At 38.1% G+C, this 18,858-nt stretch overlaps 1 protein-coding gene across 4 annotated transcripts in view; it reads left to right on the top strand.

Annotated features, from left to right (window-relative positions):
• Nucleotides 1-18,858, top strand: part of DMD (dystrophin) — a 2,430,848-nt gene that overhangs the window by 1,574,241 nt on the left and 837,749 nt on the right. For all 4 annotated transcript variants that reach the window (XM_045298663.1, XM_045298661.1, XM_045298660.1 and 1 more), the window contains one exon: nucleotides 10,270-10,371. In XM_045298663.1, the coding sequence (XP_045154598.1) occupies nucleotides 10,270-10,371 (102 nt within the window). The remainder of the gene's footprint in view (nucleotides 1-10,269; nucleotides 10,372-18,858) is intronic.

Here is an 18,858-nt window from a genome sequence, read left to right as displayed (position 1 = left end):
CTTAAAGGCAAATCTTGAATAAAGTCAAATCTAAAATGACTCAGCAAAGAGCTACCACATAATAACTTGGGCCCACAGTCGCCGGAGCATAGTAAGTCAGATGGTTAAGCTCCAAATCAACAATGAGGGAAGTACATTCACCTATGTTACTTGCAACCCACTCAGATCTTACTCTTAGCGACCAAATGTGCAACAGAAGAAAAAACTGCCTGGTTCTGTGCCATCCTCATAATCATTGTTACCTTTGAGCCCCTTGTAGCCACTGTGGCCATTCTTCTGGTCGAAGGATTTCTTTTAGTTTGCTGACCCTCGGCTTTACTTAGCTCAATGACTTTTCTCCAGGGACTGCTCCCTCCTGATAACATGCCCAGAGTAGGTGAGATGAAGTCTTTTCATATTTGTTTCTAAGGAGCATTCTAGCTCTACTTATTCCAAGACAAAATCGTTTGTTCTGGCAGCTCGTGATACATTGAGTATTTTTCACTGACAAGATAATTCAAAGATATCAATTCTTCATCCATCTTCCTTATTTTCCAATTTTCATGTGCATTTCAGACCATTGAAATGCCATACCTAGTCCGCAAAGTTACATCTATAGTATTTCACACTTTAAAGTGATTTTTTTCAGCTGATTTGGCACAATGCAAACATCTTTAGTGCTACTTCCAGGGACTTTGATTTGTGAATCCCAAATCCTCAACTCCTTTAATTTTGTTTTCAATTACCATAGTGTTGCATCTTGGTCCAATTGTAAAGGTCCTCCCACCCCTTATGTTGAATTGTAGTCTATATTATTAATTATCCTTCCTCGAGTTCTGATGCTGTGTTCTTCTTTATATAGGTCAGCTCCTCAAATGATTTGCTTAGCATGCATCTTGAATAAGTATGGTGAAAGGAAGAAATCACGCGTTTCCTGATTTAAAACTCCTGATCCTGTTCGAAAGATTGGTCTATGTTCCACAGGGACACAATTAAGTGTTCTGGGATTTCCATTCTTTTCAGTATTATCCATAGTTTCCTATCATTCATACAGTCAAAACCAAAGCAAAACAAAAACCATTCCAAAACCACAAGAAAACATATTTATAATATTTTCTGTTTTCAACCACAGTCTATCTGACATCAGCAATGATTTCCTCTGTTCCATAGCCTCTCTGACTCCTCCTTGAATGTTTGCCCAAACCACACCAAACTCACTGCCATCAATCAATGCTGACTTGCAGTGACCCTATAGCACAGGGTAGAACTGCCTCTGTAGGTTTTGGAGTCTATAACTCTTTACAGGAGTAGAAAGCCTCATATTTCATCCACAGAAGAGCTGGAGGCTTTGAACTGCTGACTTTGGGGTTAACAGCCCAACACATAACCACTAGGCGACCAGGGTTCCCTCTGAATGTTTGGCAGTCAACTTGTTATTTTACTGCTGCCACTTAGTCTTCATCTGGACATGCCATGAAAATGTGTCCACCACAGGTAACTCTGCTGGTTTTTGAAATACAAGTTGTATAGCTTCCAGCAACGCAGCAACACACAGGCCACCACAGTATGAAAAACACGACAGACAAATTGTGGTTACTATCTTTGCGGATATCATGTTTCTAGTTAAGTACATTTGCATGAATGTTGAATTAGAAATACAAAATCCAATAAATCAATCCTTAGAAAAATCAAGGGTATGCTAAGTTGCATATGACCTGCCACTTTTATCCTCAAAAATGTTCAATTTCTTTTTCCATCACTAACCATTGCCTCACTGATTGCTAGATCATTAACTGAACAGTTAATAATGCAATTTAATAAGGAAAACTAAGACTATCAGAATTGATTCCATGACAGTAAAGATAGGTTTTTTGTTTTGCTTTGTTTTTTCTCCTCAAGACTGGAGGAACTTAAAGAGTTACTACTTCTCAAAAACCTCTTAAAAAACAAAAGAAAATCTACTGCTACTGAGTTGATTCCAACTCACAGTGACTCTCTACAGAGTTTCTGAGACTATGAATCTTATGAGAGCAGAAAGCTATATCTGTCTCCCACAGAAGAGCTGGTGGGATTGAACTGCCGGTCTTCATCAGAAAATACCACCAGCATTCCTTAGGACTGGATTTAAAAATTAGATTGTGATATTCTCCTAGTGAATATTAATGAAAGGTTATCCCATATTACCCAATTAATGCAAGTGACTTTCTTAATATTCTTCACAAGGTTGTAGTGAATTTTCAGTACTGTGATAAAACTAAAAATCTAAGTTTAGCTAGTAAAGTACAGAGAAAATGTTATTACCTTTGTCTACAGGCGGTTCTGAACTCCTAGCGCATGATCTTAGGCTACAGAGGAGATTGATAATAAGGCAAGGCCATGAGGAGGAAGCCCCACAAAGAAACTGTCCTATTAATGGAAATGAGATTTTTTTTTCATGGAAATCCCATGAAGACTTTTTGGTCAGAATGTTCTTTGAATTTGAACACTTTCTACTTCCCCAAACTAGCCACAATAATTAGCCAGGTTTCCATTTTCACCTTATCTGAAAATCATATAAAGATGTGAGGGCATTTATGAAATAAAAGGTTAATCAAAACCAGTTTCCTGACCTGCGTATCAGGGGTTTGGTGATCACATGCCCACAAGGAAAAACTTTTGAAGCATGGTCAAAGCTACGTAGAACTGTATTTCTTTTTCTTTAGAGAAAGACAAGATTTTCTCTCATGTATATGCTGTTTGCATATTGTGGGCAACATTAGAACTAGAGAGAAGGAGGAAGAATTAACATGATGTTAAGAAAACTATCTACTAAATTTAGCACGAAGACATAATAAGCATACATAAGTGCGTTCACATGCATGCACATACATGTTATGCACAGCAGAGTAAGGAAGAAAGTGAGGGTTTGCACAACACACATCTAGATTTCAACCCCAGTTCTGACATTTTGCAAGTTAAATCAACTTGGATAATTGGTCTAATCTCCTTCAGCTTCAGTATTTGTAAAATTAGGTGACAATCTTTTTTGCAGGATTTTAGTATTAGGAAATATGTTACAAAAGCACATGGTAAACATTCAGCAACTATAGCTTGTTAATATAGTTTGAGTAGTTAATTTCACTATAATAGTGTGCCACTAGTGTCCCACTGGCATAGTGGGTTATGCATATTGTGCTGCTAACTGCAAGACCTGCAGTTTGAAACCACCATCTGCTCCATGGGAGAAAGATGAGGCTTTCTACTGCCATAAAGAGTTAGAATCTCAGAAATGCACAGCATCAATTCTACCCTGTCCTATAGGGTTGCTACGAGTCGGAATCTACTAGATGGCAATGCATTTTGTTTTAGTGTGCAGGTATTTTTAGCAGAAATAAGAATGTTAGCAGCGTTCTCTTATCTTTGCATAGGGAATTGTTTTTACTGTTTTGTTGTTTTTGTTTGTATGTTTTTTTGTTTAGGTTTTTTTTCTTATGCAGTATTAGTTCCATGGAAGGATATCAAAACATGATCATGTGTCTTGCCTGTTCTTTAATGCTTTCATGGAGCCTGGTGCCACCATCGTGTAAGCTTTTAACGGCTGACAGGAGAGTCGGCTCGGCTGTTCGAGCTCACTGGTTGGTCCACAGGAGAAAGATGAGACTATGCTAAAGATTCCAAGTCCAGGACTCTGCCCAGGGTCACTGTCCGTCGGCCTTGACTCGATGGCAATGTGTTTGGTTCATGTCTCCAGGATGGCTATCACCTTCCCACAGCACATTTCGCTCACCCACTTAAGAAAAATATACTAAGGAAGATTTTAAGTGAATTTAATTGGATTTACAACTCTTGACCCTTCAAGTACTAATATCTATTCCCGAATAACTTAACTACTTTTTAACTAATACATTCATACTGCAAAGAAATGTAGTAAGGTAAATTAGAGAAATTCATCTTCAAAATGGTATTTCTTAAGGGATTTATCAAAGGTGCGTGTAATTTGTGATCCAGTTCTCCAAAAATGTGCACAGAAGAAGTAATATCAAAGAATTGTGAGCTGAACATGGTGTATTAACACAATATTTCTACAGGGCAAGGAGTTAAACTACTTAAACTCTTAATAATGCCAATGAAAGATGAAGAGGTGACAACAGTGATGGTAGAAGGCAATGATGTGATCTTGAAATATTGCTTTATCAGGGACTTAAAGGTAGGGCATTTCACAATGCTCCTTAGACATTAGGATGGCAATACTTCCTCTCATGCATTTTGAGCATCTTTGTTATCAATAAAGAGGTGCACCTTTCTGGAGAAGGCCCATAAGCTTGATAGTTGAGGGTCACTCACTCCACTCTCTCCTGCTTACTCTGTTTCATTATTCTTCATGGCACAAGGGCACTTTCTTAGGTGCCATCGAGTCAGTTTGGATTCATAGTGAGCCTGAGTACAACAGGACAAAATTGAATACATGAGTAAAATCTTTATCTTCCAATGACAAGTTGTGCCTTCAGGAAACTGTTTAAATAAAGGTATGATGAAATAAGAAGCATATTTATCTGATGCAGACATTTTTTTAACTGTATAAATGCCATGAGCACCCAATGAAATGGCAACTCTGCCATTCTATGTCCGAGGGACAAATTGAGTTCATGAGAAACTGAGAAGAAATATCTCTCTAGGGTGCATGAGCTAAGAAGAAAAAATGTAGGAGAGTGTGGAAGGAACACTGAGATTGTCTGTGCTAACTCATGGAAGCTGCTCCTTTATTATAAGTAGTGCTGTCTTTCAAGCTTTCCCAGCATTATTTTTTCATTAAAATTATAAACCAAAACCAAGAACTCTTCACTGCAATTCAAATACAATGATTTTAAAGTGCGTAATTTGAATTCTCACACTCAAGTGCCTGCAATGCAAAATATTTGTTTGTTTGCTAAAACATTTGTATCTTTGGTCTTCTCTTACTTTCCTAGAGGAAAATTAAAGTACATAAATATTTTGACACAGGAGTGAAAATACCACACAAATTGAATCCTACTTGAAGAGAAGCCAATAAAAAAAGATTGATTGAATATAAATTAATTGCAATGAATCATAGAAAGGGAGAAATTATATATATACATATAACAAGGAAGCAGATGGACTTTGGGCTTCTACTTAAATCCTGCCTCAGTACAAGAACAATTTGTTCTAATAATGTGCCACTGTATGATACTGACCTTCCTGACATGATCTCTGAAGACAAAATGGGTTCATAAGCAAATGTGGTAAAGAAAGTTGATGCTGCCTGGCTATCAAAAGATATAGCGTCTGAGTTCTTAAAGGCTTAAGATAAACAAGCGGCCATCTAGCTAAGAAACAACAAAATCCACATGGAAGAAGCACACCAGCCTGTCCCGAGAGGATCGCTGAAGACAAAGCAGGTGCATAAGCAAATGTGGTGAAGAAAGCTGATGGTTCCTGGCTGTCAAAAGATATAGCATCTGGAGTCTTATAGGCTTGTAATTAAACAAATGGCCATCTAGCAGGGAAGCAACAAAGCCCACATGGTAGAAGCACAACAGCCAGTGTGATCATTAGATGTCAGTGGGAAGAAGTATCAGAAGTTCAAAAAGCATGATACCAAATCAATATGAAGGGTCATGAATGCAATAGAGACCCAAAACTCATCTGCAAGGTAATTGGACAGTCCCTCTCAGAAGGGTCACATGGAAAGGATGATAAATCAAGGGTGAGTCATGACATTGAGGGTCCACATAATTATCCACTAGTTCTTTAATATTTTCTCCCCTTACTATTAAGGCTATTGTTTTACTTCATTAATCATGTTAGATTTGCATATGTTCATTTGTATATTTAAGATTGTTCAGTACATCAAGATAGATAACCCTGCAGAAACAGTAACAGGACCAATGATTCCCTGAAAGTCCAGGAAGAGATGGGGTAGGAGAGAATGGGGGAATGATAGCGTTGATAAGATTGAACAGCATAATTGTATGTGAATGGGTGTATTGGATAGTGTAAGATATGTCAAAAATTTATTATTAAAAAAGAGGTCAAGAAAAGACCTTAGCATGATTTTAATAATATTTTGAGATTTGGGTGTCTATACGGTTGTAATGTTAAATGTCTAGTATGGAAGTGTAAAGATATCTTAATAAAAGAAACTCACAATACAAAATGGGTGCATAAGAAATGTGGTGAAAAAAGCTGATGGTGCCCAGCTACCAAAAGATATAGTGTCTGGAGTCTTAGAGGTTTGAAGATATACAAGCGACCATCTAGCTGAGAAGTAACACTGTCCACATGGAAAAAGCACCACCAGCCTGTGTGATCAGCAGATGTTGATGGGATCGTGTATCGGGTATTGTTCCAGAACAAAAAATCATATCAATGTGAATGAAGGGAAAGGCAGAGTGGAGACTCAAAACCCACCTGTAGACATTTGGACAACCCCTTACAGAAGGGTCACAAGGAAGAGACGAGCCAGTCAGGGTGCAGTATAACACCGATGAAACATTCAACTTTCCTCTAGTTTTTGAATGCCCCCCTACTATCATGACCCCAATTCTACCTTACATATCTGGCTAGACCAGAGCATGTACATAGGTACAGACAAGAGCTGGAAACACAGGGAATCCCAGACAGATAAACCCCTCAGGACCAATAATGAGAGTAGTGATACCAGGAGGGGAAGGGGAAGGTGGGGGAGGAAGGGGGAACTGATCACATGATCTACATATAACCCCATCTCAATGGGAAGGACAACAGGAAAATGTGTGAAGGGAGACAGCGGTCAGTGATAGACATGAAAAAATTATAAATTATCAAATGTTCATGAAGGAGGGAGGATGGTGGAGAGGGGAAATGAGCTTATAACAAAGGCTCAAGTAGAAAGAAAATGATGATGGAAACATATGTACAAATGTGCTTGACATAATGGATGTTTGCATGTATGGTGATAAGAGGTGTACAAGCCACCAATAAAATTTATATATACATATATATATACATACATATATCACACACACACACACACACACACACACACACACACACACATACACACATATTCTCACCTGAAGTCTTTTTAGGAATCCTGGTAGTGCTGTCAGATAAGTGTTGGGAAGATGAGCATCACAGAATCCCGGGTTATTAGAACCAAGTGTTCTTGCATGGAGGGAGGAATTGAGTAGAGGCCCAATGTCTGTCTGCTACCTTAATACATAATATATAAATATGTGTACATAAATCAATTTCCATATCGTTATATATAAATATATTTACATATGTACATGCCTGTATTTAGTCCTCTATAAATGTCCTTTGCCTCCGAGCTCTTTCCTCTATTTCCTTTTACTTTCCTCTTGTCCAACTATCATATTCGGCCTTCATTTGGGTTTCAGTAATTCCTCTGGGCTACATTGCCCTTGATCAAGCCCCACAAGGCATCCTATGCCCTCCTTGCCATGGATTTTAGATCACTTGTTCTTCTGTCCCTGGGTTTGTTGACAACGCTCTTCGTTTCCCCCACCTCCCCCTTTCCTGTGTCCTCCAGGAACCCTTGGTCCCATTGTTTTCCCCTCCAAATTGTTTATCCTGACTATCTCATCTAGATAGACACACAGAAACAATAATATGCACAAAAACAAGACAGAGCAAAACAACAACAAAAACACAACACAACGGCAAAAAAAGAAAAACCTATAATTAGTTTGTTTGTTGACCTTTAGGAGTGTTTACTAGTGAAGTCTGATGGAGTGCCACACCCTGGCCCCAATATTCAGGGGATATTTTTGATTGAAGGATTAAGACTTACTTCAGAAAAAAATTCAAGGGTTTATTCAGTCTCCATGGCTTCAGAAAGACTGGATACCGTGAGAATTTGAAATTCTATTTTGCATAATCCTCCTTTTGATAATAATACTTCTATAAGGTCTTTGAGCAAAATTGTCAGTAATCGTAGCCTGACACCATCCAGTTCTGATCTCATGGCAACTGTTTATAGAGGCAAGTAACTAGACATCCTACATTCTCTGCTTATTCTTGGCTTTCCTTCTTCTGTTGCTCCAGATGCATAGAAACCATTATCTGAGCCATAGACGGCCAACATTTAAGACCTCAGGCACTAAGTAATGAGCTAGGAGATAGAACAGAAGCACTAAAAAGATTATTAGGTCAATCTCCTTGAATGCTCCACTAAACCATAACCCTAAACTCCAAATTAAGGAACTAAATCCCATAATGGGTTGGTTGAACATAAGCAGCCTCAGCAGCTACGCTTTTGTTGTTGTTATAGTGTAAAAACATCTTTCTTCCAATGCTTGTCAATTCAATCTTGTATGTGTGTACAACTTGTGGACAGTAGCAACAATAATTGACTATGCAGCCCTACCATTAGTCAATGTTGTTTTCTTCAATACCATAAACTCTGTATTCCTTCCTTGTCTCTCCAACCCCGGGTAAAACCTGATCAACTTTGGTCTCAGTGCATTTTCCTTTTCTTGTTTGTTTGTTCATAAGTGAGATCATGCAACATTTGTCCTTGACTATTGACTTATTTCACTCAGCATATTGTCTTACAGCTGTAGGATGTGTCAAGACTTCATTTATTCCACTGACTGAGTAGTGTTTATTGTATGCATGTACCACACTTTCTGAATGCATTTATTCATTGATGGGCATCTAGGCCATTTCTTGTTTTTGAGGACATGTGATCAGTCAGTCACTATATCAAAATGTGACCCCAAGATGCACTTTGAAAATAGATACTTTATGGCCCTTTTGTAGTCCCTGTGGCCCTGTGAAATATCCAATGTATTTCTTATAATGCTGCTGTTGTCAGGTGTCCTCGATGGGGCGCCAACTCTTAATAACACCATTTACCACAGGCTGAGACAATGCCCAGTCCCATGCCTGATCCTCACAATTGTCGTTACTTTTAAGCCTATTGTTGCAGCCACTGTGTCAATATATCTCATCGAAGGTCTTCTTTTGCTGACCCTCTATGTTACCAGGCGATGTCCTTTTGCAAGGGCTGGTCTCTCCTGATAATATGTCTAAAGAATGTGAGGTGAAGTCTTGCCGTGCTTGCCTCTAAGGAACATTAGGCTATACTTTCTCCAAGACAGATGTGTTGTTTCTTCTGGCATTTACTAATCTTTCATTATTCTTTACCAGCACCATAATTCAAATGCATCTTTTCTGCGATCTTCATTATTCACTGTGCAGCTATTTATTATAATAAAAACTGCAAAAAGTGTCCCTTATTACAGGATGTGAAGATCCTCCATTCTAAGATGCCCTACTATGCAGTACTGGAAGTAAAGGGAATTTGTACCCTGATAGACTCATAGAAAATAGTATATCAGGAACCAGAGGTATGAAGACACAAGCCACAGCAGTGCTGGGAGTCTATGAGTTAGGCAAAGAAGGAAGATAGGGCTTTTTGTTATTGTTGTTGTTAATAAGGGACCTATATCTAGGGAAGCTTGCCCAAGCCCTAACTGATGCCTGACATTGATTAATCAAAAGTCTATCCTAGTGTTTAACAAATGCCCTATCCTAAAAATCTTCTCTAATACTTGAGTACATTTCCTTCAGGTTCAATTTATGCTCATCTCTTTAGATATCTCTTCAAGAGAGCCAGACAGCAGCTAGCAATAAAGCTCTCCATCGTCACATATCGAAAGTTCTCTTTGCTGGTTTCTTTCTCTCATGCTTCAGTCCTCTCCAGACAAGGGAAAGCACACACACACAAACGAATTTAACTATTCCTCAAAAGGCCAATCACATTAACTGCTTAATAATTAATAAGACGTGATACTGTTCCTTAAGTGTTGACTCTTTGGAATGAAGTTTAATCGTTTCCAATGATGTGGGGAAAATGATTTGATTTCTACTTGGAAACATACTTTTATCTTTGAATCCCCAAAAAAAATCTTGTTAAGGTAAGAAGTCAGTATAGTGAACATTACTGTTAGCAAAATTTTTAAGCTAAAAGTCATATTTATCCACATAACTCAATGCATACATTATACCTCTCATTATTTGATTTGATTTTTTAATTAATAATATCTTTGTGATAGTATTAAAATGTACTTCAGCAAGATTGTGGGTTAATGTTTGGTTTATATTAGTGGGTTTCACTGAGACCTCTATTTCATTCCCCTGCACTAAAAGCAACATTTTGTGCCCTTGTAGTCCATGCAGAAATTGATCTGCAATACATGTGGAGTCTCCAGGGGTATATTTAAATTTAGTAATTTCATTGCTAACTGTGAAGTTAATCTGCACTGTATGGCTTCTTTCCCCCAGGAAACTGAAGTTGCAGTTCAAGCTAAACAGCCAGATGTGGAAAGGATTTTGTCTAAAGGGCAGAATTTGTACAAGGAAACACCAGCCACTCAGCCAGTGAAGGTAATGAAGCAACTTTTGGAATATCCATGACCTCATAATCCCTTATGCTTCCCCTGTTGTCCATTGGCCATTGGCATGGTCGATTTGTAATCAGTGACGTTCCTTGTAAATTAGTATATGTGGATCAAAAGGACAGTCCTCCCATCATGCAAGAACAGAGGCAGGACTCTCTTTTTGATCAAAATTTCCTATTTATATATTGGGATCTTAAAGCTATTAACGAGCCATTGCATTAAGAGACTCATTTCCGTCTTGATACGCTGCCATCAATACCGAAAGTAGTCCCACCTTCAAGGTAGATTAAATTCTTTGGGGCTTTATTGCTTTGCTTGCCAACCTTGATGCTTTTCATACTGTTTGGCTTAATTCAAATCAAGCAACTGCATCATCCTATCTGTCTTCTAGAGCTGTGAAGAATGACAATATGGCCCGTGACCTTTCTTTGTCTCCCTTGCTCTTTCTCATGAAAGAGGAAATTCGGCAGTCAGACTTCTGTTCTTTATTGGGTCAAGAATTTTTAGTGAAATGTCATGTAATTGCTTCTCTCTGTGTGGTAAAAGGACAGCCTGCTAGAAAGCTCTCTAGTCCTTTCCCCTCTTTCATGTGCATTTTGAAGTCTGAGACTCCTTTATCTACAGGAGGAGAGAAGCAGAGAACCAGGTCAGGTTTCCATATATTGCAAATCCATGGCTTTCCATTTGCAAATGAGAGTTGGGAAATAAAGAAACGTTAGGCATGGCTTACCTTACTTTTTGTACCTGACTAAAATGATAATGACCCCCATTATGATGAAGGTTCCCGAAAGCTTGTAATGGGGCTGTATATTGATCAGCCCTGGTTTCTCAGACTAATGTTGGAGGCTGAGATTTAGTGAGCCTCACTCTCATGTTTAAAACTGCTCGAAAACCGTGCAGGTCAATAACCTCATTATACAGAAACAGTTTATCTTTGCAAACAACATTACCATGACTTATACTTTGTCCCTAAGGTCACTGCTTAGCGTCCCTTTTGCTTGGTTCCAGCCTCATTTCTGGAAAGCTGTTTGTTTTTCTTACTGTTAACCAGGGATTTGTCCATTTTTATTGTTGTTGTTGTTGTTGTTGTTTTTCTCCATAGGTAAATCAAAGTTTCACTTGAATATTATGCCCCAGCACCAGATGCTGAAAGGCACAGGCTTCTCTGTAAATATCGATACACATTCATTCTGGAGTATTTTATCCTCGCTTCTAAAATCTAGAGAAAACAGTTGGATAAAATAACAATAATACTCTTGGTATTTTGCGGTGGCAATCTTAGAGAAACTCCCCCAAACAGTCAATTTCCAGGTTTCCTCTGATGATCAAAAGAAAGCCAGCTCCCAAGCAGATACTCTCCTTCCTTGGTTGATGGGGTGAATCTCACTGTAGGCAGTCATGAGGTGGAGAAATGAGCCATGGCATAGATCCAGGATATCAACTCTTGGTTGATCTTTAAAGACCTTATAGCACATCCCAGTTGACAAAGAGCCAGGCTTTGATGTCAATTGTTACAGATGACAGATATGACTGCTGTCGTGTTTGCGCTTGTGTTTTTGTGAAAGACAGAAAGAAAACTCTTAAGTGAAATCTATGAGGAAGGTTTTGCCCTCATGTGTATAAAATAATCCTAACTGTTGAAGCTAATTTACCATAAAATCATACAGAGCCTCAACTCTGAGATCAGAACTAAGAACTACTTTGGCTAGCCAGATCTTTTATTTTAACGTTGCATTGGTGGTATCAAAAAGGAGGTTCGCTTTCTGGAATAAAAGAGAGAGCCAGAAGATATGAAGAGCTTTCCTTTAAAAAAAAAAAAAAAAAGCTTTCCTTTTTCCGCATCCCTTGAAAAAACATTTTTAGGAGTGCCCAGGTGGCTCAGTTAAGTGCTTGACAAGTAGCCAAAAGGTTGGCTATTTGAACCCACCCAGAGAGACCTCAGCAGAAAGACTTGATAATCTACTTCTTCGACAGAGGTCACCGACTTGAAACTGCTAAGGAGCACAGTTCTCCTCTGACACACAGTTCTACTCTGTCACCATGGCTCAGAAGCAATTCGACGGGAGCTAACAACCACTGTGTACAGTTCTCTCTTTTCTCCTTCCCCATTTCCCCACCAAACAGCGATTTGGTAGAAGAACAAATTAAGTGAAAACTCATTGTCATTATAATCCTTCTCCCTTGGGTTAAGAGAAACATACGCATAGATCATGGAAAAATAGAATAATTTCTTTGGAATATTTCAAGTAAGAAGAAGTAACTGACATGCATCATTTGATATGTAACCAGTGGATTTGTACACAAAGTTTGTAAACACCAAAAGATTAGTCATAACTAAAACAAACAAATGCACAACAGCAACAACAACAAACCCTGTTGCCGTTGAGTTCATTCCAACTCATAGAAACCCTATGAGACAGAGTAAACACTACCTCAAAAGGTTTCCAAGGCTATGCATCTTTGTGGAAGCTAAGGGTTATTTCTTTTTCCTTTGAAATGGTTTGTGGGTTTGAAGAGCAGAATGTTTAAATGTTGTTACACTGGGATTCCTTGGCCTTAACAATAGAAGCTCAAAAACAACCTTACAGGGAAGATAAAGCAATGGTCTAGGCAGTTAATAAGTATTAACTGATGTGAAATGGAAAATCGGAATCCCCAAGAAAGAGAAGATAAATCAGGGAGTAGATAACTATTGGGGTATGGGGGTGTTGATAAATGTTTTAGACTCTTGAATCCAAAGTTAATTATCTGAAATGTAAAACTTCACCTATTTTGCAATATAATAATACTATTAAACACACACACATCTCACAGTTCAGATCTTAGAACTTAGCAATATAAAGCCAAAAGCAGTGAGAACTATTTAAATCTCATCATAAATCAATAATTTCTATGTGAAGATTAAAGCTGATTTGTGCTGTTTTGTTTTAGATTCAGTGGTCGAATAGTAAAGTTTGTTGGTAATTTAGATTCCACATATATATATGCATTTCAAATGAGCTATTCTCAATGCCCTTTGAACACCTTGCTTTCGAATCCCTTAAGAAAAAGAAGGGGTCTGAGTGACCTGCTGCATATTTTAATGAAAGAAGTTTGTGTTTGCTTTCTGGGGGCAGTACATTAGGCAACTATAACAATTATAAAGAAAGAACTGTTCTCAAAAGAAAAGTGAATCTCCCTCACGATGTGTATGCAAGAGTCAGTTTTTAAATGGATGATTAGTATTTCCATCACTGACAGACACTCTAATTTAGGACACATGAGAAAATAATTCTGTTTCTTAGGAAATTGACTGCCTATTGGCGCCTCCACATTCTACTTTCGACAGCCTGTCTGTTCAGCTCCCACGCTCACCTTCCATGCTCTGTCTTGATTGGAAGCTGTCTCCTTTTTTCCCCTTTTATGTCTCTTCTTTGCTTCTTCAGTTTTCTAGGTTTTCCTTAATTTTCAAAGGTGGTAAAGAGTTTCATCTGTTTGCATCCCTGACTCACCGACTTATTTTCTTATGTTCTGTGAAGATTTGTCTTCAGGGCCACATAGATTATATTAGACAATTCCATTAATGACCAAAATGTATTACTAGTTATTGAATACAAAATTACTGGGGAGGGGGCAAATGGAATAGTGTGGTTAGGGAATTAAGTATACTTCTTTTGCTTTTTTTCTCTCTCTTGCACACACACATTTATTTAATTTTATTCCTCAGAAAAATGTTGAAGATTAATTGGCTAAATGGGATAAATTGTATATAAAGTGTGCTAAAGATATACCTTACAGGATAACAATATTTTATGACAATGCTGTTGGCATCATTTTGAATATGTTCAATTTTCTGCAGAGTGATAACTTGGGCCTCAATAGCACCCCATTTAATAGTTAGAACACAAGAAAAACCACTGCCATCCACAATCACAATAGGAATAACTGCAAAATTCACTTGGGATTTTGTTTTCTTTTTAAAAAAATCATTTTATTGGTGGCTCATACAGCTCTTATCAAAATCCATCCATCCATTGTGTCAAGCACATTTGTACATTTGTTGCCATCATCATTGTTAAAACATTTTTCTACTTGAGCCCTTGGTATCAGCTCCTCATTTTTCCCGTCCCACCCTCACCCTCCCTCTCTCAGGAACCCTTGATAATTTATAAAATTTTTTTCATGTCTTATCCTGACCGATGTTTGCTTTCGAACTTGTTTTAGGAAGCTCCCTTTTAAATGTAAGCCTTTGGATGCTATGTTCTTCTATTCCTATTCAATCTTTACCTTAGCTTGGAAAAGGATGCTTTAATTTTCTGCAATATGTATATATTGTAGAAGACACATGAGTATTGTCTTCCCTGAATTAATATTGAGAACATTTATAGAATTGGAAATGTCTTGATTACTTGCTTAAGTGATTGCATGAAATTAGCTGGGGGCTTTTCTAATTTATTAGAGTACCTGATCTTTTCTAGCATTCATCTAATACTGTATTCAACTTACTCCTCGTGGAATTGTTTTAAAATACAGCAATATTCATCAGGTGGGACAAGCCTTCTGTATTTGGCCAAAGGCTTCCAACCCCAACTTTTTATGCAAAATAATTGCTTTGGACAAATGGTCAAGAGGGTTGTGATAATCTTCCAAGCATCATTTCCTCAGATAGAGACTGCCAAATGACAGTGTCATTAGTCATTTTCAATTACAGTCAATCACAACCAGGGATGTTTCATTTTCCCAGCTGTTTTGTTGTTAATTAACTAGATTAAGCTGTTTGATTTGTGTGTGTTTTTTCCTCCCAATGAGTTTGTTCTACTGCCAACATCAATATCTTAACATTTCCAAGAACTTCCTTGGGGTTTATTTTTTGTCTGATAATGTTTAATGCATTACTCACAACAGATGTGCATCTGAAGATTTATATATAGTATACTCGGTTGGGTGATATCTTCTTGGTTGAAATATTAGACATTTAGATTTCATTGCAATTGTAAGCATGCTATCTGGATTTATCAGGCCCATGATCTTGTGGACCTGATGCACCTCTTTTTGGCACATCAGAAATCAGCAGAGGGCTAGCAGACACAACCTTGTTCCACAAATGAACGAGGCCATTTTGACAGACTCAAAGTTCCGTGTCAGTAATAGTAGAAAATTTTAGGAGAAAACTTAGAGGGAGAAAGTAATAAGAAAAGAGGCGTCTTATAATTTTTGTCATTACACAAGTAGCAGCATGTTGGGGGTGTTAAATAGTTTTATTGGCATATAATTCACATACAATTCTATAGTTCAATCAAATGAAGCATTGTGCAATCACTACCACAGTCAATTTTAAAACATTTTCTTCTTCCTCAAATTCATTGTTGTTTGCTCCCCATTTTCCCCTAACCATGTCCCTACGTAGTTATTAATCCTCTTACTGTATCTATAGATTTACCTGTCCAGGATTTCATATACAGAAAACCACAAAATGAAAACAAGAAACAAACAAAACAACAACAGCAACAATAATGACAAAATAAAACAGAAAAATCTCAATCAAAAAGAAAGTAGAAAATATTTAAAGCTGAAACAACTTTAAAATGGGTCAAAAAGGAGATCAAATGATAAGATATCCCATTTTAATCTAACTACATCTCCTATCATCAATTTTACAGTGCTCTCCGACTGATAGAAAGGCTATTCAGCAATCCTGTACAATGGTAAGAGGGGATTCACGGAAGGCTTAATCCACATGGGGACCCTGCATGTATATTTTGGGTTTCCACTGTTATCCATTGCCTTCTGAAAACTGGGCATTCAGAATTAAAGTTCGAATTCTATTCCATCCTCTGGATTTTGGATTTTGTCAGTTAGATCACAAAAACGGGTGTGCTTCTTCTATGTGGACTAAGTTGGCACCTCACTTAGGTGGCACCTTCTTTAAATACAGCCTTTAAGATCCCAGATGCTATTCTTTTTTTTTTAAACATTTTATTAGGGGCTCATACAACTGTTACAGCAATCCATACACATCAATTGTGTAAAGCGCATTTGTACATCATTCTCAAAACATTTTCCCTCCACTTAAACCCACGACATTAGGTCCTCATTTTTCCCCTCCCTCCCTGCTCCCCCCTCCCTCATGAGCCCTTGATAGTTTATAAATTGTTATTTTGTCATATCTTGCCCTGTCCGACGTGTCCCTTCACCCACTTTTCGGTTGTCTGTCCCCCAGGGAGGAGGTCACATATAGTTCCCTGTAATCGGTTCCCTCTTTCCCACCCACTCTCCCTCTACCCTCCCGTCTCGCCACCCACACCACTGGTCCTGCAGGGCTCATCCGCCCTGGATTCCCTGTATTTCCAGTTCCTATCTGTACCAGTGTACATCCTCTGATCTAGCCAGACTTGCAAGGTAGAATTCAAGTCATGGTAGTGGGAGCGGGGAGGAAACATTTAGGAACTAGAGGAAAGTTGTATTTCTCATCGTTGTTACATCGCACCCTGACTGGCTCATCTCCACCCCGAGACCCCTCTGCAAGGGGATCTCCAGTGGCCTACTAATGGGCTTTGGATCTCCACTCGGCACTCCCCACATCATTCACTATGGTAAGATTGTTTGTTCTGATGATGCCTTATACCTGATCCCTTCGACACCTCGTGGTTGCATAGGCTGGTGTGCTTCTTCCATGTGAGCTTTGTTGTTTCTGAGCTTGATGGCCGCTTGATTACCTTCAAGCCTTTAAGACCCCAGATGCTATACTTTTTGATAGCCGGGCACCATCAGCTTTCTTCGCCACATTTGCGTATGCACCCATTTGTCTTCAGTGATCTGTTCGACCCCAGATGCTATTCTTTCTGAAAACCTGGCACCCTCTGTCTTCTTCACCACACTTTACTATAGCCCCCATACATTCAGTGATGTCTTCATGAGGGGAAGTATTGAATAGGGCCATGTCATAAGAACTAATGGTTATTGGGGGCTATGATTAAGTGTGAGCCCAAAGTCAATTCATGTATCTAAGGTTAATAAATGTCTCTAATTCATTTTAGAGACATCATTATCATTTTATAATAGAAAACATTATGAATCATCCTCATTTTTTTAAAATAGAAGTTTACAACTGAGGAAAAGTTTAGGTTGTAAGAAGTTCTAAATGCTAATCATATGTATCTGATTATATGTGGAAAATCCCACTTAAATGATAAAATATACAATAGATTTTTGGACAGTTTGAACTATATTGGAATACGAATGGAACTGACAAATGGCTAAAAACACTTCATTGCCTAATTAATTAGAATTTGTAGATGTAAGATCTCCTATTTTTATTTAAAAACACACACTAATATAGAAATATTGTGTGTGCTATAATGGCTACACATTGAGCTGCTAACCACAAGGTCAGCAATTCAAAACTACCAGCCACTATGAAACACTAGGCTTCCACTCTCATAAAGAGGTGGTTTTGGTAGCAATTGTACAATACTGCTTGATGTGATTGAACTATGAGATGGTATCTGGATTAGCTCTCAAAAAAGTGTTTTGAAAGGGGACAAAATACCCAGGATATAAAATAAAATAAAAGTGTCACATTGAATTCAAGAGTTATAAATCACAAACCCACCTGGGTAATTCGACCGTGTCCTGTAGGGTCATTGTGAGACAGAACAGACTCCATGCCAGGGAGTGAGTGTTTGCCATATTTATATTTGTGGACAAAAATTTCATTCAAATGCTTCCTATGTATCTTCCAAAATTTTATACCTCATAAGTTTTTGTGATATGACAGAATTTGCATCCATGACTGATACTATTAGAGCCCACTGACCAGAGACCACCAGAACAAGAACCATATTTACAGCCCAAAAGTTGACTTTATTTAACTTAGTGTAGTAAGAGGGAAATGATCGCAGAGAACTCATGATCTCAGTAAGAGGGAACCTGGAAGAACTTCTCACAGGCTTGAGTTCATGCTGGGAATTTCTTTTTTAATTGTTTATTGTTGTTGTTTTTTAAAAACAATCATTTTATTGAGGGCTCTTACTATGCTGAGAATTTCTAAAGAGAGAAACGAAAGCCACTTTTTGATGAAATGCTGTAAAGAAACATAATTTTATCTAGAGTGAGAGGATTAAAACCCGGCTTGATCTGTCACTGTGAAGCCAAAGAGTACCTCATGTGATTCATTTTCGTGGTGGCAGAGTGGCCTTGCTCCACACATGGTCAGAAGTGGCCTTGTCTCCATCTAGTTTATGTGCTGTTCCTGTTATTATTGTTCTTATTTTTTGTAACGTCCAATTGGGACCATCACAACATCACATCGGCCAGTTGCCAACAGGGCCATTGTTCATTTACTTCATGTTATTACTGACATTTGCATTACCAACCACAACTCCTTCACAAATATTGAAAAAGTGAATATTCTCATTTTCCTTCGGTATTCCTGATATCCTTTACAGAAGAACATATGATGTTGCTTTAAAAACCTATCTTTAAAACACATGTT

Source organism: Echinops telfairi, unplaced genomic scaffold (genome assembly GCF_000313985.2).
Source record: "Echinops telfairi isolate 266 unplaced genomic scaffold, ASM31398v2 ScPeMD7_7436;HRSCAF=8474, whole genome shotgun sequence".
NCBI classification, from domain to species: Eukaryota; Metazoa; Chordata; class Mammalia; order Afrosoricida; family Tenrecidae; genus Echinops; species Echinops telfairi.
This window is presented reverse-complemented; position numbering and strand designations above follow the sequence as displayed.